A 23448-nucleotide genomic window follows, 5' to 3' on the forward strand; every position below is an offset into this window, starting at 1 on the left:
GGACAGCCCTGAATTCCCGGCTTTCTGGCCGAAGCCTCGCCCGGCAGGGCAGAGGGGGTCTAGGATCTGTCAGCTTGACAGGGGAGGAGGTGCAGAGCCTCAGGACCTCTGGGTTCTACTCAGGCTCCCTGCCTGAGGGCCCGAGGGGCCAAGATGACCATGCAGGTCACCCCACCCCTGCCCCCGCCCTTGGCCTAACCCCTACCCCGCCCTTGGCCTAACCCCTGCTAAAGACACCCAGCTGCTGTGACTAGGAAGAAGTGGGGTCAGGGGCCCAGGCTCTGGGTGGGAGGGGCCGATTGTCTCATCCTGGGGCTCTGTTCTGTGTCCTGAGCCCCTCCCAAGAGCCAGGCCCAGCAGACACCCCTTCAGGCTCAGCCACCCCCCAAGAAGCCCCCTTCCCAGACTAGAGACTTGCTCTGGACCCAAGACCGTCTGGTCTGAAGCCCCCACAGACCCTCAAAGCCCCAGTCCCTGGGCCAGTGCCCCCACCCCCATCCCTACCCCCAGATCGTCCCCAGGCGCTAACGTGAATCACTCAGGCTGGAATCTGATGAGCTCAGGCCTCCCCGCCCAGCGCTGCCGGCTTTTGCCTCCTGCCTGGCCAGTGGGGTCGCCACACCCCCCTATGGGGGTCTTTTCAGCAGCTCATAGCCCCCACCAGGGTCCACCATGGGGCAGGGTGTCTGAGTGGTGGCAGGGATAGGCCAGGGGTGGGAGGGAGATTAGACAGAAGGGCTGGGATGTCTTCTGCATGATCAAAAGTACACAAAGTATGTGTGTGTTGTTTTCTGTATCTGTGTGTGTCTCTGAGCGTGTGTCCGTGTCTGTGTGTGTCTCTGAGTGTGTGTGTGTGTGTGTGTGTGTGTGTGTGTGTCTGCATTTCCTGTGCAGAGTGGGAAGGAGGAAGCCTGTGTGCCTTGTCTGAGTGGGGGACTCGGGAGCGTCAGCAGCAGTCCTGCTCGGGTAGGTGACCTGTGTAGCCTGCATCAGCCTGTCCCCTTGTGCGTGTACGTCAGGCAGTCACATTCTGAACCTGAGAGGGAAGGCGTTGAGGGATTATCTCTGAGTCTGCAGATCTCAGGATGTCTGTCAGGGTGTGGATCGGAGGAGGGGTCTATGTGTGTCACTATGTCCCCGTGCTTCGGGGCAGGAAGGGTTGACGGTGTCAGGTTGTTCCTAACACTCCGTGTTCCTGTTAAGGCTGGGGGTGCCCAGGTGTTGCTGTACGTGACTGTGGCAGGCAAATGTCACACACTCTGCAAATGAGTCGGGGTGTGTTTGTGCCTGTGAACAAGCCGTGGCAGGGTGTTAACGGCTCTGTGTTGGAGGTGGGTCAGGGTGTGGTTGCCGGGTCTCAATGACTGCCTTTCTGCCCACCCACCGCAGGGTCCCCTCTCAGGCCGGCCACGGGCCCAGACTCCAAGGCCTGCCTGGCCGGCAAAGCCCTGGGCAGTAGGCGGCCTCTTCTTCACTCCTTTCCTGGCCTCTGTTCTCAGGATCCCTGTTGGCAGGACGATTCCTGGGCCTCCCTGCAGGGCTTCTTCCTTCCTGGCACCAGGCCTGGCTCTGGTCTTCTGAGTGCCCTGGGTCCCTGAGCGGCCTCAGGTGGGAGGCGACCTGGCGTGTGACTGGGAACGGACATGCTCGCCCCCTGGTGGCAGCAATGGAGAATGCACCGCCTGCGCCTCAGGAGCTCCGAGGAACTGTTCAGGGTGAGTCTTCCTGAATCAATCGCTCCACATGTATTTACTAAGTGCCAATTCCGGGCCAGGCATTGTTCTAGGCCCCCGAGATTTAGCGGGGAACAAGGCCAACTTGGCTCTGGCAGTCTCGTGGTGAAGACAGACAATAAACAAACTCACATAGGGAACTATGATGATTCTGGAGGTGATAAGTGCGGCATTTCCAAGTGAGGAAATGACTTGGTGCTCCTCGACGGATCCGACTGTCAGGGTTCCAGCGCTGTCCTGCAGCAGGGTTGGCTGGACAGGCCTGGCGCCTTGCAGAGCCTTGACTTCCTCTTCCAGAGGCCAAAGGTGAGAGGCCGAGGTGGGCGAGGGGGCAGCGTAGAGTCCCAGCACAGTAGGCTCTCAGCTACTGCCCAGACCACATCTATTTCCCCGTGGCCAGGGCTGTGTTTCCTTGGTGCTTGGTCCAGATGAACACTTGATAGATTATTGCTGGGTGGACGAAAGAACTAGTCCTTTTGTTTCGGAGGACTGCAGACCAGAAGCTCCACAGAACCTGGGATCCGAGCCCTTTGCCCTGTAACGAGCCACTTTCCCTGAGCAAGACTCAGTTTCCTCCCCTGTAAAATGGGGATAATGAGACCAGCCTTAGACTGGCCTATCATTGCCTCTCCTGCCTGGAACCCCAATCTCTGTATCATGACCTTTGGTCAGGCTGACTTACCTGGCCTGGATCCCTGACTAGTCAGAATGTCTTGAGAAGATAAACCAAAAGCCTCAGGCAGCAGACAGGGCTTGGCAGTGCTTGACAGTGCTCCACGGAGCCACTGCTGGAGATGTTGAATTCCCAGAGCCAGGAATTAAGACTCGGCATGGGGAGGGGGTGAGAGGGGCTTGCAGACGCCCCCAGCCCAGAAGCCTCCGCCAATCCTACTTTCCCTGAGACCTGCTCCACATCCGGCCTTGGGGTTCTCTGAGCGCCCCCTGCAACCATTTCAGGTCCTTCCTCTGAGAATGAACTTGAAACACCCTGGATTTGGTTCCCAGAACCCAGCCCTCCCCTAACCTCCCAGCTTCCCACCTCATTGCCCTTCACTCTTAGTTACCAAACTCCAATCAGTGGACAGCATTTATTGAGCGCCCGTAGAGTGCCCAGCACTGGGGGTGCGCCGTGGGATAGGGAGGGAGGGCATACAAAAACGCGAAGGGGAGACTTTATGCCAGCGAGAAGCTGGGGTGGGGGGAATAGGGAGGGAAGCCCTGCCGGTGACCTAGTGAGAAATTTGGGCGCCCCGCATGGGGCTTTTGGTTTGTCTGAAATGCCAACATCCAGGGCTTCCACCTTGCATTTGTGAAGCCTGCCTGACATGCGGGCTGATGTCCCTTAGTGTGCGGCGCCTGAGGGACATCCTCAGAGACCCGCTGAGGTCCTCATTCCACCGCGGTCAGTTCCTTCCCAGAGTAGCTCCTGCCAGGCTGCCATTGCCCAGACCCCCGACTCCAAGGGGGCTCGGGGCCGGCAGCCTCAGCCTCTGCTGTGTCCTGAGGTTGCCGGGTGGCTGCAAGAGTGCAAAGCTCACGACCACCTATGCTGCTGAGGCCCTGGATTCCCTTGACCCTCGGCGTCACCCACTCCACGGCTTCCTGGACCACGCGCGCCCCCTAGTGGTCATTGCGGGCACTTTCTTTGCTCGCATTTGCAGCCTGCTCTGCTGAGCCCTGAGGGTTAGTTTACCGGTGGCTTAGAAGACAGCACCTAGCTGGAACTTGATGGCCTGGTTAGGGCGGGGGAACCCATAATGGCATGCTGTGTGATATCTTGGGAGTCACCCATCCACTTTCTTGAACCTCAGTGGGTAATAAGCGTGGCCTCCACGTAAAACACTTGGGAGGTCCGGAAGAGCTAAGAGCAGAAGAAATGGTTTCCGTTTTGGAAGCCTGTCTCCCTGTCCAGTTCCCCTGGGAGGACTTCCCATCTTGGGGAAAGACTGGAACTTGGGTGCTCCTCTGGCTGGGCCTGATCTTCAGGATGCCCCCTGGGCTGACTGGAGGACACTCCCTTCGGCAAGTGCAGAGAACGACCCTCAGAGGGTGGGGGGCAATGCTAACACCCCCCCTTCCCCCTCCCCTTTCCACTAGTCTGAACTCTGCGTTGCAGCAAAACCATCCGTTTTGGCCCCTGGAAGACTTCTGGGAGAAGACAGCGTGGCAATGCACCCCACTTACAGATGAGGACACCGAGGTTTGGAGGTGCTAGTCCTCCAAGTAGTCTGGAGCAGTACTGGGCCACTGAGCTACTGCTGCCCTGAATGCTCCCGACACCCAGAAGTGGGGTGGAGCCTTTCAGGGCCTCGAAGCCCCCAGCCTGGAGGGGCTGTCTGGGCAGTGGCCCGCCCCTGGGCTGTGCCCCTCCCCCACTGCCAGAGGTTGGACGTGTTCACCACTGCAGGCTGGCCTCCCGCTGGGGGAGGATGAGAGGCCCCTGGTCTAGGGGCTCCCACACCCTGAACTTGGCTCCACTGCCCCAGCAGTGGCCGGTCCAGGTAGTCCCCCAGCAAGTGTGGGCATAGAGATAAGCGTCAGACAGCGGTGGCAGCAGACACAAGAGCAGCCGGGGACAGGGGAGGCTAAGGGGGCTGTGGCCTTGGTCAGTGGGGCGATGGCTCTAAGAGGCCTTCCCAGCAGGTTCAGAGTTTCCAGGCCCAAATGATCCTTCCGGCCACTTCCAGCTACTCCTCAGCTGCCCGGCTTCCCTCAGCCTCTGGCACCCCTGGCTGAGCAGGGCCACCCCTGGCCGGGCCCTCGTCCCACTCGGCAGTTGTCTCCGACTCTCCTCCGCTGTCCCTGGGACTGGCTTTGACCTCGGTGTCCCCATCTCCCCGGCCCCCTTTCTCCTCCTCCCTGCCCCCCGCCTCTGGCTCCCTGCCGCTCTCCTCTGTTGCAGCCTCAAGTGAGGCCCCCTGTGTCTCAGACCGCTCTGCCTGGCGGCGGTAGACAAGGTATCCGGCTGTGGGAAGCCTGTGGGCCAGAGCCCCAGGGGGCAGGCGGTGGTAGCCCTGCTCCTTGTACAGGAAGAGGCCGAAAGCTTCAGGCTGGGTCACTCGGAACTTGGTGGCACAGAGCTGGTTCAGGGTGGCAATCGAGGCCCCCGGGGGCACGGCCAGGGTCTTGGAGGTGCAGCCACTGCTGGGGTCCTGATAGGCTACTCGGAGGAGGTGCTGTGCAGGAGGAGAAGCAAAGACAAGAAGTTGACCCTGCCTGGCACATACCTGCCTGCAAAGCTGGAGGTTCCCATTTGGGCTCTGCCAAGACAAGGGCGGATGGTAGAGATTCAGTGGTGGGACCAACTGGAAAAAGCTTTTTGGATAAGGTGAGCTCCAAGGGGTCCCTGAGGAGGGGAGAGATATGCCCGGGCTGGGGGGTGGGTCACACTGCGGGGTACAAGGACGGCCCCGCAGGGCTCTGTGGCCTGACAAGCCTGCTTATACCTAACTCTGTGCCCTAAACGCTAGTCCTCCATGAATCCTCATATTGGCCCCAGAGGGAGGTACTATCATCCCATTTTACAGATGAGAAAATTGAGGCGCGAAGAAGTTACCTCACGTGCCCAGGCTCCCACAACTGCAAAGTAGCAGAGCCAGGATTTAAACCCAGGATCTGACTACAAAGTCTGGGCTCTCGATCAAAGCTAGGAGGGCCCCCTGACTGGCTGGAGAGGAGATGGCATCTGGGAGGGTGAGGGGAGCATGGGCTGGAAGCCCAGGCTCCAGGGGAGGGCGGACTCCCAGCAGGGGGCCGGAGGCCAGGATTTAAGGCTCCAGACTGCCTCCTGTGTCCCTTTCCCTGTCGATGTCATGTCTCGGTTTCCTCATCTGTTAAATGGCGGCGACGATGGCCCTATTTCAGCATTTCTGTGACGATTCAGGGCTGGAGCCCTAGAGCGCTGAGCACGTGGCGGGCACGTGGACCGTGCTCGCTGCAGAAGGGCTGGCTTTGCCGTTGGTTCTGCCTGGGGCACTGTTCCTACCGCAGGACCGGCCTTTCCCCTGCTGGGTCTCGGTTCGGGTGGGTGGCGCGGAGGCCCTGTTACCTGGAAGCTGTGGGTGGCGGGCAGGCGACGCTGCTCCCAGAGGCTGAGGGCGCGCTGCAGCTCCTGTGACGGGCTCAGGGGCAGGGTGTGGGCCTGGCCCAGGCCGCTCAGCAGGGCCAGGCTGGCAGAGAGGCTGGTCAGGTAGTAGCCGCCTGGGACACAAGGGGAAGGATGCAGCTCAGGCTGGGGGTGGGTGACCTGCTCCCTCTCCCCTCCCCTGCTTACTTGGGGCCATGCGGGCCCCACCCAGGCAGGGAGGTGGCATGTGTGCGGGGCCCCTCACCCTCTCCAGTGAGCAGGGTGGGCTCCAACAGCTCTGACATGTACTCGGCCTCCAGCAGCAGCTCAGGAAGGTCGCACTGGGCCAGGACCAGGCTCAGCAGCGGGAGGAACTCGTCGGCACCCGCACCCTCCCCTGTGGGGGGTGGAAAATGAAGTTTCAGGCTCCTCTGGGGCCCCAAGTCAGAGTCCACTCCTTGTCTTAGACAGTGACCCTCCCTCCACCTGCCAGGCCTTGGGTAAGGTGGTCTCTATCACAACCACGAGCAGGGGCTGGAGAGAGGAGGCTCTGCAATCTGGGCCTCAGTTTTACCGTCTGTGAGATGGGAGGGTGGGACCCATCTTTTCCCCCGCTGGGCCTCTCCCGGAATCTCTGCCTGGGGGGCCTGCCTCTGCTGGCGGGGAGCCACTGGCAGGTGGTGGGAGCAGGCGTACCCAAGTGGCTCCTCAGAGCTGTGTAGAGCAGCTTGCAGGCCTGCAGCAGCCGCTTGACCTGGGCGCTGGGTGAGTAGCTGTGAAGCAGCTGCAGCAGCTTCTGGCGCACCTGCTCCAGCTCCGCTGGGGAGGGCAGGCTCAGGTGGGATCCGAAGGCTCCAGGACCTTGGGCCCGGGCCAGGCGGAGGCCTTCGGCCAGGCGTCCCAGGGAGCCGTCAGCAGAGAGCCGGCGCCGCAGGCGGGCCACCAGGATGGGCCGGAGTGGCTTGAGCACCGAGTGATGCAGCGACTTCTCCAGGACGCGTTCTGCAGAGCAGGAGCAGGCAGGTCAGGGAGACCAAGGAGGGCTGGGGGCAGAGTCCCCAGGAGAAGGGGCGCAGTCAGGGAAGGAGAGGGATGAAAAGGAGGCAGAATCTTGGTGAGGCAGGAGGCGGGTTTGGGTGGGGGATGGGGTTCACCTGAGGGGTGGTGTGACCAGAGAGACTGGCTGGCGCTGCGGACAGGAGGGGAGAGAGGAGGAGGGCGGAGGGGGTGCGAGCAGGGACTGGGAGGAGACAGGGCTGAGCCCGCAGAGGCTGGGGTTGGAGTCTCACCCAGTTTGTCAGGTGGTAGCAGCTTCTCAGGGCCCAGCTCGGCACTCAGCATGGCCCGGGCCCGGTTCAGTGCCTCCCGGACACCCTGCAGCTCCTGGGGCTCGGCGCCGGCCCGCACCTGGGTCAGGAGGTCCTGCACGAGCTGGCCCACGGCCGTGTGGCGGTCTTGCATCAGCGCCGCGGCTGCCCGGCCCACCTGCCGCTCGGGCGCCAGCAGTGAGCAGAAGGCCGCGCTCATGGAACGAAGCAAAGGCCGCTTGTGGCCCAGGCGGGGTGAGGTCAAGGGACTCCCCTGGGGCCCCTGCGTCCCCTCCTCCTCTGAGCTGCTGGGGGAGCCGCAGTCCACCTCCTGGAGGGAGGGCAGGGGCGGGAGGCTGGGACTGGAGCCTCCTGGCACACGGTACCCCACTGAGCTCTCCCTCCGCAGCAGCTGGCGGGGGGCCGACCTTTCTGTCTGGTTGGGGGTTGCCCCCGGCGGCACGGGGACAGGGGGAGGAGGCCCGGCAGGTGGAGACAGGGGGCTGGAGGTCTCTGTGGACACGCGCACTTTGAAACTCCTCTTGAATTTCTCCCGCTTGGTGGGGCCCAGATCCCCTGGGAAAAGGGGGTTGAAGAAGCACAGGGCAGCTCCGGTGCCCTGGTCCAGTTCTTGTGGGGACCGGGGCTTCAGCCGGGGCAGCAGCGGGCCTTCGGACGGGCCGGGCAGAGCCTTGGTGTTGAGGGAGGAGCTCCAGAACTCTAGAGAAGAGCAGCCAACTGGGGCCTCAGGGGAATTCAGGGGGGACGGCCAACGAGGGCAAGGCACAGGCTCAGACCGTGTGCCCACGGGCCTGCCCTTTCCCCCTTGGCCTCCGCTTGTCCGTTTGTGCCGTGGGTGGCAGAGGAGCCCTTACCAATGCCCAGATGGGAGATGGCTTCTAGCTCCTTATGCGTGGCTGCCTGGCGGATGGCTCTGGGGAGCTGAAGCTGAAGGAGAAGGATGTCCCTGAGGCCAGAGAGAGGGCCAGAAAGTTAGGGGTGAGGGATGCGTGGGACTTCGGGGCTGAGAGTGGCCGCAGGGATGGGGGTGGGGCAGGGCGTCCCACGGACAGCGGGCGCCTGTGGGCAGGCTCACCGGGTGTGGCAGTAGGCGCAGATGAGCTGGACCAGGTCCGGGAAGACGAGCTCAGATCCCTCCAAGGAGACGCCTGAGAGATGGGAAGTGAGGTCGTTCTCTGGGGGATCTCTCTGGGCCGCGCGTCCAGCCCCTTCCCTCCAGGCCAGGCCCTCTCACCCCCAGGGCTTTCCTGGATGTAGTGGCTGGAGACGAAGGAGGGGCCGCTGGCCTGGGGGAGCCGCACGCACAGAGCTTGGCACTGGCGAGTGTTAGATTTCCGCACCAGGAATGTCTGCGAACGGACAGGGTGTGAGGCCCAGGTCCAGCCCCTCTCCCTCCCACCCGCTGACTGCCAGTCCCAGGGGGTCGGGCCGAGACTCACCCCCGGGGGCTCGGTCCTCAGCACGTGCAGTGCAGCCGCGGCGTTGGCCCGCAGCTGCAGCCACACAGGCCGCGTGAGCAGCAGGCGCTCCCGCAGGCTCACCGGGCGCCCCGGCTGCCGGGGCCCGCCTGCCTGCCCCCCGCCGGCATCGGGCACGTCGTACAGCGGGTCCTGAGCTGGCCTGGGGACAGGCACCAGACCTGAGCAGGACGCCAGGGGCTGGGACCCTTGCCCGACCCCTACCCCCGCCTCTGCCCTAGGATGGACCCTGCTCTGCAGTCCCTCCCTGCCCCGTGGGGCTGCCCTTCCAACTTCACCAACTTTTCTCTCTGCAGGTGCCCAGGTGCGAAGTTGGATGGAGTGGGGGCTCCGAGAGGGCCCGCTCCTGGCTCCCCAGGGGTTTCCATGGCGGGGAGCTCCTTCGCTTTCTCCCAGGACTCGGGAAGACGATCCAGCCCCCAAGGCAAGAGCACTCACATTCCCGGCGGTGAGTAACACTTCCTGAGGGCGGTGCGCCCTGTCACACCCCGCCAGTTAACTCTTGTGCGTCCACTCAGCCTGGGCAATACCCGCTTCCTCTCCGTTCTAGGCCCAGCCTTGGGGGCGGGGCAGGTACCCTCCTCATGCAAGCGCCACCCCAAGGACCCCAGCTGTGGGGCTGCCGCCTCCACAGGGAGCTGCGTGCAGCCTCGCCAGCAGCCTCAAACCACGCAGGTGGGAGGGAAGGGGTTAAGCAGGGCCCGCCTCCTCCCACAGCTCCAAGCCTCACCATGGGGCACCTTGGAGTCAAGAGTCCGTTGCTCACCTGTCCAGGCCTTGGGGTCAGCCTTGAGAGAGTGCCCCCTACCGGTCACAGATGACTCATTCCTGAGCCTAACTTGGATTTTGGGATTTCAGGTTGCCATGGAGAAAGGATGTTGTGTCTCCATGGAAACTAACCCCTTTGCTTAACTGAGGTTCTGGGGGTGGTTCTAACACTCAGCACTAAACGGGGGGGGGGGGAGTCTGGCTGTGAGGTGTCAGCACATGGCACTGCTGCTGGCTGCCTCCCACGCACACAGGCCCCGGCGGCCTGCCTTGCCCATCTGCCAAGCAACCGGGGCAGGTGCGGAAATGACCCAGTCACCAAGCACGGAGGCCACGTGTTTCGCCTGTGCAACATGTTGCTTCAGACTGTGTCCATCAGCAGCAGACAGTCCAGGGCCCAGCCCCCCACCTCTAGGGGTGGCGATGGCAGAGAGGCCCCCACTTCTCCAGCCTATACCGTAAATCGGGGTGGGGAAGCTCTCGCTGGGCAAGAGGTACCGGGGACCCCAGAAAAGACTGCTTGTCTCAGACACTCCCCACGGGAGCCCCGATGCCCTTGCCAGGTAAATCAGACACATGCGGCCACACCAGGGTCCCAAGAAAGGTTTTAATTCCAGTCCCCAAAATCTGGGAGTCAGGCACCAAGGACGGCCTTGAGAAGACCTGGGAAGCCTGGCTTCTCGTCATCAGCAACAACCAGCCAGCCAGGCCTCCAAAATACACTTTTTGGCTCAGAATTCCATGAAGCAGGGCCCAACTCACTGGCTCAGTGACTGGGAAGGTCGCCGGGAAGGATGTGCTCTGGCTTAAGACAGTGTCTCGTCAGGGAGGGGACCGAGGAGGCTGACCTTCGGGAGAGCAAGGTAGGGGGCTGATGTGGGATGGACTCTGGCCTGGAGAGGGCAGCTCCGGGCCACAGCTGTACAGGCCCCTGGAGGTGTCCAGGCCAGTGATGGCTGGAGGGCAGCGCCCAGCAGCAGCACCGAGAGAGACGGCGGGGCAGACCCTGAGGGGCTTGTCAGTCTGCCTTTCTGCAGCAAGAAACTGCGAATCCTGGGCTTGGTGCCAGTTGCTCTGAGGGGCAGTGTCACGGTCCTGGGGGTATGTGGGAAAGGGAAAGTCAATGCAGGTGAGAGGGAGCCCAAATGAGAAGTGGGCAGCCACTTCACACGGGGGACTGAGTGGCCTTGGTCTGGCCCAGGACAGCTCCGCAGCCCTCGTCAGCGAGTCTGCCAGCATTCTGGGTCCGCTAGGGCCCCCCAGCTGCTGAGGCTTAGTATTCCAGCCCTCCCTGACCAATCCTGGCAGGAAGCTCTGTCCCAAGACCCATCACCCATCAACTCAGAGCTTCCCTACCCTGACCCTGGCTCCTGCTCCCGAAACTCCCACAGGGCCCTCCCACCCAGACGTTCTCGGGCCACAGATCCGACATGGCCGCCGCCTCTCTCTGGGCTCCGTTCCTGGAGGCCGGGCTGGGGGAGGTGACGGGAAGTGGAAGAACCCCTGTGGTTCTTACCATCAGATTTTCTCTTCTGTGGGGACACAGCTGCCCTAGCCTGGGTAGGAGAGAAGAAAAAGCCCCCTGAGAGACCACCTCCCACTTGGCGAGCCCCCCCTCCACGTCAGCCTCCCTGGGGTGAAGGCTGCCGGGCCAGTGCTGTGCCAAGAGGGCACATGAGACACTTTCTAGACAAAGCCCAGATGTGGGCTCCTGTCAGGGGCCCGGCCAGCCCAGCCACTTCCCTCCCTTTCTCCCAGCCTCTCAACACCTGCCCCAGAGCAAGAAAGGGGAAGACAGACTGGAAGTTCCCTCCTCCAGGGCGGCCTTGGGCAAAAGGAGGCTGGCTGTGCGCTGGCAGCGACGCCAGGGCACCTGGGCCGACGGCAGGGCCACGGCGGAGCGCTGCCAGGTCCTCGGGAAGCTCACGCGTGCAGCCTGCAGCCCGAAGCTGGTGCCTGGGGCGCGACCTGCACTGCCAGCCCCTCCCGAGACAGCAGGACAGCAGGCAGCACCAGACCCACCTTTTTGATAGCGGTCCAGTCCTCCAGGATGTCGATCTCCTGCAGCATGTACACGATGTAAGGGCCTGCGATGTGTGTCAAGGAAGCAGGAAGCCCAGTGGAGGGGGCAGGTGACAGCCCGGGAGCTCTAACACTCTTGGGAGGTGGTGCCATGGATGTGGGTTCGAGCTCGGGCTCCGCCTCCAACCTCCTGGTCCCCTGGTTCTCTGGGGGGAGGTGTGTGCGGCGATGGCCTGCTTCACCAACAGGGGCAGGGGGCGCCTCGCCTCGCCTCACCCGTGTTGACTCCTCTCTCTAGCCTCAAGGTCAGTAGGCCAAGGCCCACCCCGCCCACTCAGGGACCCGGCTCCTCCTGTTCTCTGTCCTCTTAACTGTTCTCTCCTCTGGCCCCTTTCTCCGTCTATAGACTCGTCTCTTCCACCCTGAAAACGACCTTCATTTGGTCTCACGTGCCCCACTGGGGACGAACGCCTCTGCCATCCTGTGCCCTGTACCTGGAGTCTCCATGCTCTCACCTGCCATTCACCCCTCGAGTCCACGTAGTCGGGATTCCTCCCTCCCTCCCTGAACCTGATTTCCATCACCGGGCAGCCAATGCCCTGAGCTCTGGTTACTGCAGGAACATGGGGGTTGCAGAGCGAGAATTCAGCTCAGCTCTGTGCTGGGCTGGGCCAGAGGGATGAAGGCACAGCAGGCCCTCGTGCCAGAGGCAGCCACCCCCACATGGGATGCAGTACCCCAGTTCAGGCCCCAGGGCTGCAGAGTTGGAGAAGCCACAGCCATGGGGGCGGGGGGGGAGGGGAGACCAGGAGAGGCTTCCCAGGGGAGGCAGTGCCCGAGACGAGCACCGAGCAGGCACAGACAGGCAGAAGGCACTCCAAGAGGAGGGTGAAAAGCGAGCAAAGGCGTGGGGGTGGGAAGGTCTGGGACAAGCCCCGGACACAGTGGGAAAGTCAGAGGGCCTCGGAGGAGACTTCATTCAGGAAGTCACAGATACCCGCTGAATGGATGTTTCTATTTTTCCATGGTCACATAGCTGTCAAAAAAAATCTGACAGCTGGATTTGCCCAGTCATAGCCATATGAGGCCAAATGACCATAAATGTGTCTACGTGACTCCGTCTTCCACGCCCCTCCACCGCCTCCCCCCTGGTCTGGAGCCGACCGGGCCATCCTGCCCGGCTCAGGCCGTGGGTGGAAGGATACCAGAGACGAGGGGGGCCTTCTTCCTCTTGCTCGGCGGCAGGGCGTCCCAGGTCTTTGAGCTGCCTCTGGCGTGCAGCTTGTCATCCCACCACTCTGTGGCCCCAGACCCAGAGACAGGATTGAGATGCCAGCACTACCAGGACACCCCACCCTTGAAGCCTGTGGCTTCGCAGGAGCCAGGCCAGCCCTTTCCGGTCGGCCACCTTCCCGGACGGCAGGGAGAACCCTGGGTTTGGGGCTGGCAGCTGAGTTCAGGTCCCAACTGCGCAGCTGTGCCACCCGGGAAAGAGGTCGCTACACCTCTGTGAGCCTCAGTTCCTTCATTTGTTTAGGTGGGATGGTGACAATTCCTGCCTCCCGAGGCCCTGTGTGATGGCAGGCACCGTGAACACGGAGGGGACTGTGGCTACGGTAGGTGTGGGTGTCGGAATGACACCTCCTGTTCTGGAAGGAGGGCAGGGGCACCCACCCTTCCTGGGCCCCCACTGTGCCAGGCACCGGGCTCGTCCCCTTCCATGCCTGGTTTCATGCTGTCTCCAAGGCCACCCCTCTCGCTAGCCCCCTGTGCAGGCAGGGAAGCTAAGGTCCAGGCAGGGGCTGGGCGCGGACAGAGCCGGGGCCGGGGTGCTCGGCTGGCCCGTGCCTCACCCGAGCTAATGTCCAGGCTCTGGCGGTCCTCCTCCAGCCTCTGGATCCGCTCCTGCAGCTCCCCCTGCAGGGTGTCATAGAGCAGCAGCTTCTCACTCTGGAAGGAGTGGGAGCAGCTCAGCTAGGAGGGCCGGGCGGGCCACTTCCGCCGTCCTCCCCCAGGCGCCCACCGCAGTCACCTCCAGGTGCTGTTTGGCTCCCTGCAGCTCACACTCGTACTTATTCCTGATCACGTCCAGACAGAAGCCCTTGTAGATCCCTGAGAGGGGAGGAGGTGGATGGGAGGCCCAGCTTGGCCAGGGACTCCAGTGTCCAGAAACGGGGCAGGGGCATGGGCAAGGGAGGAATGAGAGGGGGACAGAGAGCCATGGGTTGGTAGGGGAACAGGGAGGGGGACTGGGGCCCACAGACCTGCCACCTGAATGCGAATCTTGAGGCTCCGCTGCAGCCCCCCCAGGGGCTCCGTGTATTCGGGTGCCCTCTCAGCCCCCACTTCTTCCAGCCGCAGCCGCAGCTGACTCAGTCGTTCCCTGAACAACCTGGGAGGTGAAATGTGCTCATTCGTTAAACACACACACGGGCGCCTGGTCGACACGCCCACTCGGCCTCAGCCGCCCCTGCCCAGCCCCAGGCCCGCGGCCTCCTCACTGCCGGTGCCTGCAGACCCAGCCCCGGGCGCCCGACGCTCACTTCTCCTTTAGCTCCGAGAACTGCTTCTCCAGGTCCAGCATCTCATTGACACACTCGCTGCGGCGCCGCTCGTAGTCCTCATCATCCATCTCTGGGACAAGAGGCCAGTCAGGGCCGGCGGAGGCCTGGGAGGGCACTGGGGTGCGCGCGTGCGCGCGGCTCACCTGAGCTCTCCTCTTCTGACTCTGTCTGGCTGCCGCTCCGTTCCTCCTCACTCTCTTCTTCCTCCCCATTCATCTCGGTGGCTGAATCACCCTCCGCTTCCATCTCTTCTGTGTCTTTGTTTGGAGGCTGGATCGGCATCTGGGCTCTGGAATGAACGGAGGCGTCACTCACCACCACCTATGGCTCCGAGCAGGCAAGTGGTCACTTGGGGAGCTGAACCAAGCCTGACGGCAGCAGCCTCAGCGGCTGAGAAAGGGACTGGACTCACGACACCCTGAGCACACACTGGGTGGGGAGGATGCAAATGGCCCTGCCTGGACATCTCCCAGAAGCCATGGAAACGCCCATGCCCTTAGACACTGTTGGTGATCCCAGTCCTGGGAATGCTGGTCAAGGTGATGATCCATAAGATGGGGAAGGCCAAGCGTGGGCTCCTCACTGCCTATGGGACTGGGAACTTCTGACTGGGGCTTTCAAGGTCCTGCACAGACTAGACTGGAACTACTGGTCCAGCTCCTTCACCCCACCATCTAATGGCCAACCGTTGGCACTTCCTCCCTCCCACCCCTCATGGTGTTCCTTCTGCCTATAATGCCACCCATTCGTCTTCCTGAGAGCACGCCATAATCTCGTCTTCTCACTGTGCTCGGGGTCCAGTCCCATCTCCTCCTCCTCCCTCTGGGACCTCATGTCAGCAGTGCTCCCCTCCCTCCTGACAGCTCCTTCCCATGAAACTTTAGACACACTCAGGTATTTTCCACCATTTAGGAAACAGAGAAGCACAAACCCTCACCCTAGTCCATTTAACTGCTCCCGTTTCCACCTCACAGCTACACTTTTCAAGGTCTGTGTACACTTGCTCTTCCTGCTTTCATGTCCCACTGTTCTGATTTCTGTACCATCGCTCTCAGGTGAACCCAGTGCTGTAGAGAGGTAACTGACGACCGCCTTATCCCTAATGCCAATATTTTTCAGCAATTATTTATCGTAGTTGACTTCTCAGCAACACTCAACACTGTTAAGCATCCCTTTTATTCACTCATCTAATATTTATTGAAACCAATTTATGCTAGGTACCATCAGACACTATGGTAGGTGCTGGGCACGACTATGACAGACCATCTCTGACTTCAAGTTGTTTACAATTTCCTGGGAGAAAAAGACAAAGCAGCGGACCATCAGTGTGGTGTGAGATGAGCTGAGAGTGGGCAGTGAATGGAAGCGGCATCTAACTGGGACCTGGAGCTGCTGCAGCATGAGAGCTTGCAGAGGAAAATGGGCCAGACGGATGAGCAGAGCAAGTGGAGGGAGGGAACATTCTGAGTAATATGTGCAAAGACCCCAAAATGAAAGGGACAGGGTTGGGGGCACATGGGTCTAAGCCTCAGAGAAAAATCTGGGCTGCAGAGATCTGGTCAATGGCATAGAGCAAGTTCTTCAGGCCCTGGGAGAGGGTGCAACCAGCAAGGCAGAATGTGTGGAGTGAGAAGACATCCATGATGGAAGTCCCAGGGTCACCAAGGGGCAGATGACGAGACCCCTACAAAGGAAAAGGAAATTAGCAAGAGGTAGAGGAGAGAAAATCTGTCATATGGAGAGTTTCAGAAGAAGTGACAATGCCAAATACTACTAAGAGATCACCTAAGAGAAAGGCTAAATAGTACTCTCAACGGATAACCTCTTTGCTTACTAGGGGTTCTATTTCACCGTGATGTCCTTCCAACTTCTCTGGGCGTGGCTTTGTGGTCCTTTAGATGAGAGAAGACCCTATTCCTTCCAGGAAGTCTTATTTTCTTACATTTCCTATTTGCTCATTTTCATGTCTGTCTCCCTTACCAGTCCCTAAACCTCACCAAGGAAGGGCTGCACATACACCCTATGCATCTAGCACAGTATAGAGTCACCTGATGACTGGAGAATTCGCAAATACAAATTAAACAAAACCTTTGCGAGCCGAGGTTTGGCTTTTACTTCTTGGTAGCCCCAGGCCTCTGTAGTTTTAGCAAACTCAAAGTGTTCTGTTAAACTAAGACACCAATTCAAGTCGTGTAAAATGAGTGGACCAAAAAACAGTTTAGTCGCATTCCTCGATAATTTCACAAATAATCTCAACCTGATCTGCGGTTCTCCAAACTAGTCCCATCTTTCCCATTCTCAAGATTCAGTTCCTACAGTTCCAAAATTTGCAATTCCTCTTCACTGTTAAATATATTTATACTGTAAAATGCAACTTAATCGGGACCAGAAAGAGCGGGAGAGGGGAAATGGGAGTCACTTCAGCTGCTCTCCTTCTACTGTATGAGCTCAATTAAATAACAACCTTCTCGCCTTACTCCGGTGCAAAAAGAGAATGACCACTGCTACTGAGTGTTGTAAAGATTACAAAAGGTAAGGGATGGAAAAGAAAATTGTGAGGCGCTGTGCACAGGCAATTTATCTTCTCAGAAAGTGAGCATTTCCAAGGCAGGCCACCATGGAAGGCAGATTCTTCCCCACCCTCGAAAAGGCACACACACCCCCTCCGCGGCCCGCCCGCAGCCTCCCGCCCCGCTCCGTTCCCTTATGCGCGGGCAGGGCAATCACTAGATCTTTCGCGACCGGTCTGTGGCCCGCGGCCCTGCACGCGTCCGGCCGGTTAAGTCTCTGCTTCGGCCCTGGAGTTTGGGCGGGCTCCGACGGATTCGCCAGAGAGGTCGAGCCAGGAGCCATGGGTGTCGTTACGCACCGCAGGGAGTGGAGCCTCCGGCCTCACGTCCGAGACTCCCTGTCAGGTGCCCGCGGCCGCGGGTGTTGACCGCCGCCGCCCCGCTCCGGGAAGCGCAGCGCCGCTGCTCCGGCTGTACTGGGAAGCAGGGCCTGTCCCGCGCTTCCGCATGCGTCATCAAGAGGCGCCCGTTGGGACGCTCACAATTGGACAGCTGCTGGTGAGGCATGCTGGGATACCGCGGGGCGGTCTCCATAGTAACCGGCCGAAATTCACACTGGTGGTCAGTTCGCCAGAACGACACTTGTGGTTTCCTTGCTTTACAGCCGGTGCTCCTCGCTCCGCGGTCACCTCCCTCCCCACTCCCCCGCTCGAAAGGGGAGAACCCGCAATCTCTCCGCCTGCCCAGTTCAGGAGAGTAATTCAGCCAGCTGTAGTGTGAACACTCATTTATTTATTTACACATTGTCAATAGTAGGCAAATAACCCAACCCAACCCAGCCTATTCGACAGGGTACGGAACCTGCAGACCCTTCCCTCTCCAGAGCTCCCAAGAGCGGAGGCCTGGGAGAACCAAGGAGTTTAGGCTTCTGCTCAAAAGCTATAAACTAAATTCAACACCTTTATCCGATTTCTTTCCAAAAAGCCCATTTTGTTAAGTACTTTAGACTTCTCAGCTTTGCCTCATTCATACTTTGCTCTCCTACTGCCTGCCCACTCAAGATTGTTAATAATAACAATAATAACAACAATAATAATACTGTAATAATATTAATAATACTTCACATTTGTACGAAGCTTACAGAATGTTTTCACATATAGCATCTTATCTGAGCCTCCCAACAGTTCTGTGAGGTAGGTATTCTCACCTCCCTTTTTTACAGACAGGGTAACTGAAGCTCAGAGAGGGAACGGGATTTGCTCAAGGCCACACAGCTAGTTAGTGGTAAAGCTAGGACTTGATCCCAGCACCCCATATTCAAGTCCAGTGTTCCAATACCACAGCTACCACCGTAAAGTGGAGTGACATCTTACCCCCGGAGTGACATTTCTTACCCCCGACAGGCCTGAGGGGCGGCCTAAGGAGAGAGGAGGCTGAGACTTCTCGGACTAGGGCAGGGAAGGTCTCAGCAATGACGGGAGGAGTCGGGGTATTTGGCCTTCAACTCCTGTTTGAACTGGCGGTAAAGGATCTTATTGTGCTGATTTTCTGCCTCTTTTTGAGGATGGAACTTCAAGGCTTCCTTGAAGCCCTTATGGACCAAGAAACCTTCATTCAGCACCTCGAAATCAAATCCAGCCACGTGCAGTTCACATGCCTGTAGAGGGAGAGACAGGTCAGCAGAGTTTGATTATTTTCCTAGGGCCTAGACTGACGTCCCTAAAGCTGACTCCAGCATCCCCACTCCTCTGGAGGCACACTGAATCCTCCAGTCACCTCCCAAATGATGATCCCTCCTGCTTCATTGCCCCCTTCATCCAACCACCTCCTGAACTATGTATGATCCCTTCCTGTTTCATTGTCCCCTTTCCACTCATAGCTTCCTGACCCCACCGCCTCTCCTGCTCCATTTCCCCTGCCCTCTCCCTTATGGGCACCTGGCTGATGCGATTGAAGCCATATTGCCGAAATCGTTCGTCGAAAGTGGGCACCTTCCCTCCGGCTACGTAGAATGGCTCCCAGGGGTCCTGCCAGGGAACCACGTAGGCAGGCCTCAGCAGGGTCTCTTCTGGCAGGTTGACCCAGCGGGAATAGTTGGTGGGTGCCTGGCAGGGCGTGCACAGCCCATAATAGAAGGGCCGCACCTCGCCCACCTGGTAGAGTTGCAGCAGCTCGTTCTTGTTTGCAGGCATGCGGCGGGCTCGGCGGATCTCAAAGGCAGGCACCACCAGCGCTGTGCCCGCCCACTGCTTGCTCTGATCCAACATTTCCCTCAAGCCTCTCCACAGGCCCTCGCTGGGCACCATGTCCACATCGATTACCAGGGCATAGTTGGCCCCCTCACGAGCCAGATTCCTCAGCAGGTTATTGGGGTAGGAGACATTGGTGCCCAGCGCGTAATTGATCCCAGGCTGGGCCACCCTGGCTAGCTTGTCAAAGACCTCTTGGCAGGACCGCAGCAGAGCAAATTCCCCTGGCTCTCGGGGATCGGGCACTGCGGCCTCATAGCGCGAGGGGCACACAAGGTGCATGGCGACCCTGGCACGCATATCGGGGCAGTGGCTGCTCAGCGCGTAGGTCAGCACCGTGGCCAGCTGCGCCTCCTCCTTGGTGGCCGCGAACACCGACACGGAGAGCGGGCCCTCCCAGCGCTCCAAAAGGCCCGACAGATGCAGCAGGTTGTCCACGCTGGCGTGGGTGGCCAGGATCACATCATTGGGGTCCATAGTGGTCTTCAGTAGGCCCCTATAGACGCGGTAGTCGCCGCTGGCGTCCAGGACGCCTCCGGAGGCCAGCGCGGTGCGGAGCTGGGCTTTTACCTGGTCCACGGACCGCGGAGACGGAGGAAAGAATTCGAAATACTGGTCTTGCTCCTCCTGTCCGTGCATCCCAGATAGCAGCGACAGGTAGAGTAGCTGCAGCATCGCCACCAGCATTAGCGCGGCCAGCAGCAGCTGGTAGAAGGCGCATCGGATGGCATAGGACATCTGCATGGCTCTCGGGGCTCGAGCGCGCAGCAGGGACCACCCGGCCGCAGCCTCTGCCAGCCACCGCAAGCCCGGATTTACCGCAGCCTGCCGAGCGCAGCCGAAGCGAGCCGAGGCGAGCCGAGCCCCTTGAGCAGCCCCGCCCACCCGCGCTGGCCTCCGGGTGCCCCAGCTCGCCCCCTGCGCGCGAGGAGGATCTACTGCACTAGTCGCCCGTGCGGCGCGCTTTGCAAACGCTGGATCTGCCCGTGGCGGCGCCGCGGGGTTCCCAGAGACACGTGTCCACTCCCTCCCGGTCAGTGCGCGACCCCGCTGGACCAAGCGCGTCCTGAAACCCCGGCGCGCTCGCCCCCTACTCAGGGACGGGAAACCTTGGCAGAGCTCCTCTGCAGCTCGGCGAAGGGCGGTGCGGATTCCCGGCCACGGCGGGAGGGAAGGAAAACACAGAAAAACCTTTTCTTTATTCTGTCTTTCCCTCCTTTAAGTCCTATTAGGCCCCCACCGAAGAATGAATGTAGAAGAGCCACAAAATACAGAGGCGATGAGAGATAAGAGAATGTGGGAAAAAGGGCCTTTTACGTGGGACGAGGTGGCCGAGTGGTTAAGGCGATGGACTGCTAATCCATTGTGCTTTGCACGCGTGGGTTCGAATCCCATCCTCGTCGGTCGTTTTACACGGGAGGTGTTTCTTAATTTTCCACATCCACCTCCTGAGGGTCTGAAGCACCAGGTTGGACTACCAGATTGGGGGCACGGTTCAACACAGCCCATGCCTCCTTGTTCACAACGCATATCTTTCCTCGTCAGGCTCTTTATGCTCTGGGACTCCGACCCTGTGTACGGTCCAGCAGTGTTCTTTTCTTTCTACCCAGAAAGAGGGCCCAGGGTTCGGTGGCACCTAGAAGACCAAAACCGGAATTCTGGTCACTGCCAAATTAGGGGCTAATATATTAAGCAAAGAAACTCCCTCTCCCCCCACCCACCGCCCTCCCTGTAGTGGGACTTAAAGGTTGTGGTGCTTCATCACTTCAATTATTACTCTATCCAGCCCATTGATTCCCCTAGAGGGGAAAGCTTGTCTCCACACACTTCCTTCCCCATCTCTCTCACACACACACACACACACACACACACACACACACACACACGGACACATACGCAGAAGGTCTTGAATATCCTAACACCAGCCAACTGTACAGACGGCAATAAGTGTTGGTGGAATAATTGATCCACGGATTCTTTAGAAGAGAGGCTGTGGGGAAGGGCAGGCACGTCCACTGCGAAATCAATTAATTACATGTAATAACTACTGGAGCACTGTGAATCTTAGGAAGGCGCTCTGGGACAGACTAGGGAGGGCCTGGAGTGCGGGGTACGGTGTTCGTCCATCACTCCACAGGCAGTAAGGCGCCAAGGTTGTTGAACTGAGGAATGACCAAGAGACCTATATTCTGCAGCCTCCACCAATGACACCTGCCGAGCACCTGTTCAGACCAGGGGCTGTGTCAGGTGCAGGGGATGGGGCCTCGCAGGAGACACAGGCACCCTCCTTGAAGGTTTCACTGGTGACCTGTGCCAGGAGAGAGGGGAAAGGTATGAGCAGATCTTGTCAGCACAGACCTTGCAAATTGGGAGCTGAGATACCAGATTTGCTGCCATTTGGGTTTTCTTTGACCTGCTCAGTGTTTAAAAATAACAACTTGAATCACATTAGTTGTTAACTTTGGTGAATCAGGAGACTTCACATAAAATCCGCATTTCCAACTTCTGTTTTAAATTCCGGAAGATCTGGCAATACCAGGCCTTCATTCCCACAGGTGACAATCGGCCAGAGTGTAGGTGGCTCCCCCTTTGCAAATAGTCTCCTCTTTGCCAAAGTCTCAACCCTGTCCCTTCCTTGCCCACCCCAGCCCTTTGAGCACTTGTGTTTCATCTGCAGTACTCACTTGATACACATTTTCTACCTCGACTGAAGATTTCCTTGGGCATCTGCCTACAATACCCCTCCCTCACCCCCTACAATGCTAACCACATAGCGGCCATCAATTCATGTTTGTCGGATGGGTAAATCGGAGGCTTCTGAAGTGTCTCCAGGAGCTGTAAGGGGAAACTGAAAAGTAGCGACTGAGCCTTGGTGGGGTGTCAAGGAAAGCCATATGGAAGGGACCAGAGGAAGGCAAAAAGTGACTGGCTGAGGTGAGGGCCTGGCCGTGTTGGAGTGGGACATGAGACATTCAAAGATCAGAGTTAAAAACCATTAATAAGGGTTCTGCTTCCCACACACCCTGCTATATGCATCTGGCTGCTCGTGACCTATAGCCCTTTATAATAAATTTGTAATTTAGTAAGCAAAATGTTGCTCTGAGTCCTGCCAGCTGCTCTAGAAAATTAATTGAACCCAAGGAGGGGGCCATTGAAATATGATTAATAGACAGTTGGTTAGAAGCACAGGTAACAAGGACTAGCGACTGACACCTGGAGTGGAGACGGTCCTGCAGAATTGAGTTCTTAACTTAAGGAATCGGATGCTGCCTCCAGGTAGCTGGTGTCAGAATTGTGTTTGTTATACTGCAGGGCACTCAGCTAATATCAGAGCATTGTTTAGTAAGGAGAAAAAAACCCCACACAACAGAATTGGCATCAGAATTGTATGTGTAGAAATACAACTGAACTTTGTGTGTTGACCTTGAATCTCACGACTTTGCTGAATTCATTTATTAGCTCTAATGGTGTGTGTGAGTGTGTGTGTGTGTGTGTCTGTGTGTGTCTGTGTGTGTGTCTGTGTGTGTATTCTGTATATATGTATATAATATATCATCTGTGAATCTGGATAGTTTTACGTCTTCGTTTTCAATTTGGATGCCTTTTTATTTCTCTTTCTTGCCAAATCTCTCTGGCTCGACCTTCCAGGACAAAGGCGAGTAGATGAAAAGGCAGCAGGAACAAGCGCTTTCAGTCTTTCACCACTGAGCATGACGTTAGGCGTGGGGACTTTGCATAAATGACCTGTATCATGTTAAGGAAGTTCCCACCTACTCCTTGTTTCTTGAGTGTTTTTATCTTGAAAAAGTGTTGGATTTTTTCAGATGCTTTTTCTGTGTCGGTCGAGATGACCATGTAGTTTCCCATGTGGTAAATGTAATACACCACATTTATTCTATTAATGTGGTGTATTACATTGATGGATTTGCATATTGTTGAATCGCCTTGCATTCTAGAGTAAATCCCACTTGGACATGGTGTATAATCTTTTTATCATGCCGGTGGGTTCAGTTAGCTAGTATTTTGTGGAGGATTTTTGCCTCTATATTCATAAGAGATATTAGTCTGTAGTTTCTTTTCTCGTAATGTCTTTTTCTGGATTTGGCACCAAGGTTATTAATGCTGGTTACATGGAATGAGTTAGGAAGTGTTTCTGCCTCTTGTATAATTTGGAAGGGTTTAAGACGAATTGGCGTTAATTCTTCTTTAAATGATTGGTAGAATTAGCCTGTTAGGTCATCTGGTTCTGGAATTTTCTTTGTTGGGAGGTTTTTGATTGCTCCCAACAAAGGAGCAATCTTACTAGTTCATATTTCTTATTTCTTCTTGACTCAGTTTTGCTAATTTGTGTGTTTCTAGATATTTGCCCATTTCGTCTAGGTTTCTCATTTGTTGGTGTACAATTGTTCATAATATTCTCTTATAAGCTTTTCTTCTTATAAGCCTTTGTTATTTCTGTAAAATCCATAGTAACAGCCTCACTTTCATATTGGATTTTAGTAATTTTATGTATTTATGTATTTATTTTTAAAAATTATTTTAGGCAAGGCAACCCTTGGTTGACCTCACAGACTGCGAGGACCTTGTCAGCTTACAATCCCTTATTTTTTATTTTTACACCTACAGCACCTGGTCTTCCCAGGTGGTCTCCCATCTAGGCCCGACCCTGCTTAGCTTCCGAGATCAGACAGGATTGGGCTTGTTCAGGGTGGTATGGCCATAGACTGATT

General features: G+C 58.0%; 3 protein-coding genes, 1 long non-coding RNA gene and 1 other non-coding gene across 6 annotated transcripts; 2 read left to right on the forward strand and 3 right to left on the reverse strand.

The window, feature by feature from the left end:
- Positions 1-838: 838 nt before the first annotated feature.
- LOC118602855 lies at positions 839-9012 on the forward strand. The gene is made up of 3 exons (XR_004950914.1): positions 839-966; positions 1500-1715; positions 8902-9012. It is a non-coding gene; the product is annotated as an uncharacterized LOC118602855 (long non-coding RNA).
- RIN1 (Ras and Rab interactor 1) lies at positions 2853-9119 on the reverse strand. Its single transcript, XM_016119479.2, has 10 exons — positions 8888-9119; positions 8567-8747; positions 8362-8476; positions 8203-8275; positions 7982-8073; positions 7089-7826; positions 6496-6801; positions 6065-6196; positions 5782-5933; positions 2853-4909 (listed from the first exon to the last, which is right to left on the reverse strand). The coding sequence occupies exons 1-10, from the start codon at positions 8971-8973 to the stop codon at positions 4421-4423; spliced, it is 2364 nt and encodes a 787-aa protein (XP_015974965.1). The 5' UTR covers positions 8974-9119; the 3' UTR covers positions 2853-4420.
- A 1095-nt stretch (positions 9120-10214) lies between these two features.
- Positions 10215-16984, reverse strand: BRMS1 (BRMS1 transcriptional repressor and anoikis regulator). 2 transcript variants are annotated; one of them, XM_016119483.2, is made up of 10 exons: positions 16829-16983; positions 14103-14248; positions 13939-14029; positions 13660-13787; positions 13428-13507; positions 13249-13345; positions 12601-12693; positions 11396-11460; positions 10890-10929; positions 10215-10468 (listed from the first exon to the last, which is right to left on the reverse strand). In XM_016119483.2, the coding sequence occupies exons 2-10, from the start codon at positions 14239-14241 to the stop codon at positions 10461-10463; spliced, it is 741 nt and encodes a 246-aa protein (XP_015974969.2). In that variant the 5' UTR covers positions 14242-14248; positions 16829-16983; the 3' UTR covers positions 10215-10460. The 2 variants fall into 2 exon arrangements, with proteins under 2 accessions (XP_015974969.2, XP_015974970.2); XM_016119484.2 differs by lacking the exon at positions 10215-10468 and having other exon boundaries at positions 10607-10929; positions 13249-13312; positions 16829-16984.
- Positions 16985-17241: 257 nt separating this feature from the next.
- B4GAT1 (beta-1,4-glucuronyltransferase 1) lies at positions 17242-19565 on the reverse strand. Its single transcript, XM_016119481.2, has 2 exons — positions 18407-19565; positions 17242-18126 (listed from the first exon to the last, which is right to left on the reverse strand). Exons 1-2 carry the CDS (start codon positions 19460-19462, stop codon positions 17935-17937), a joined length of 1248 nt encoding a protein of 415 aa, XP_015974967.1. The 5' UTR covers positions 19463-19565; the 3' UTR covers positions 17242-17934.
- A 474-nt stretch (positions 19566-20039) lies between these two features.
- TRNAS-GCU lies at positions 20040-20121 on the forward strand. Its single transcript has one exon. It is a non-coding gene; the product is annotated as a tRNA-Ser (tRNA).
- The last annotated feature ends 3327 nt before the right edge of the window (positions 20122-23448 follow it).

This window comes from Rousettus aegyptiacus, unplaced genomic scaffold (genome assembly GCF_014176215.1).
Source record: "Rousettus aegyptiacus isolate mRouAeg1 unplaced genomic scaffold, mRouAeg1.p scaffold_m13_p_5, whole genome shotgun sequence".
Classification (NCBI taxonomy): Eukaryota; Metazoa; Chordata; class Mammalia; order Chiroptera; family Pteropodidae; genus Rousettus; species Rousettus aegyptiacus.

Bases quoted from the DNA above. Each gene is read 5' to 3' on its own strand.
- RIN1 (XM_016119479.2), bottom strand. From the start codon at position 8,973: ATGGAAACCCCTGGGGAGCCAGGAGCGGGCCCTCTCGGAGCCCCCACT. The intron at 8,477-8,566 runs GTGAGTCTCGGC...GTCCGTTCGCAG, and splicing joins TGAGGACCGAGCCCCCGGGG to ACATTCCTGGTGCGGAAATC. The intron at 6,802-7,088 runs GTGAGACTCCAA...CCTGCTCTGCAG, and splicing joins GCTACCACCTGACAAACTGG to AACGCGTCCTGGAGAAGTCG.
- BRMS1 (XM_016119484.2), bottom strand. From the start codon at position 14,241: ATGCCGATCCAGCCTCCAAACAAAGACACAGAAGAGATGGAAGCGGAG. The intron at 13,788-13,938 runs GTGAGCGTCGGG...TTCACCTCCCAG, and splicing joins TTCTCGGAGCTAAAGGAGAA to GTTGTTCAGGGAACGACTGA. The intron at 12,694-13,248 runs GTGAGGCACGGG...CTGGGGCCACAG, and splicing joins GAGCCTGGACATTAGCTCGG to AGTGGTGGGATGACAAGCTG.
- B4GAT1 (XM_016119481.2), bottom strand. From the start codon at position 19,462: ATGCAGATGTCCTATGCCATCCGATGCGCCTTCTACCAGCTGCTGCTG. The intron at 18,127-18,406 runs GTGCCCATAAGG...CTCCCTCTACAG, and splicing joins GCTTCAATCGCATCAGCCAG to GCATGTGAACTGCACGTGGC.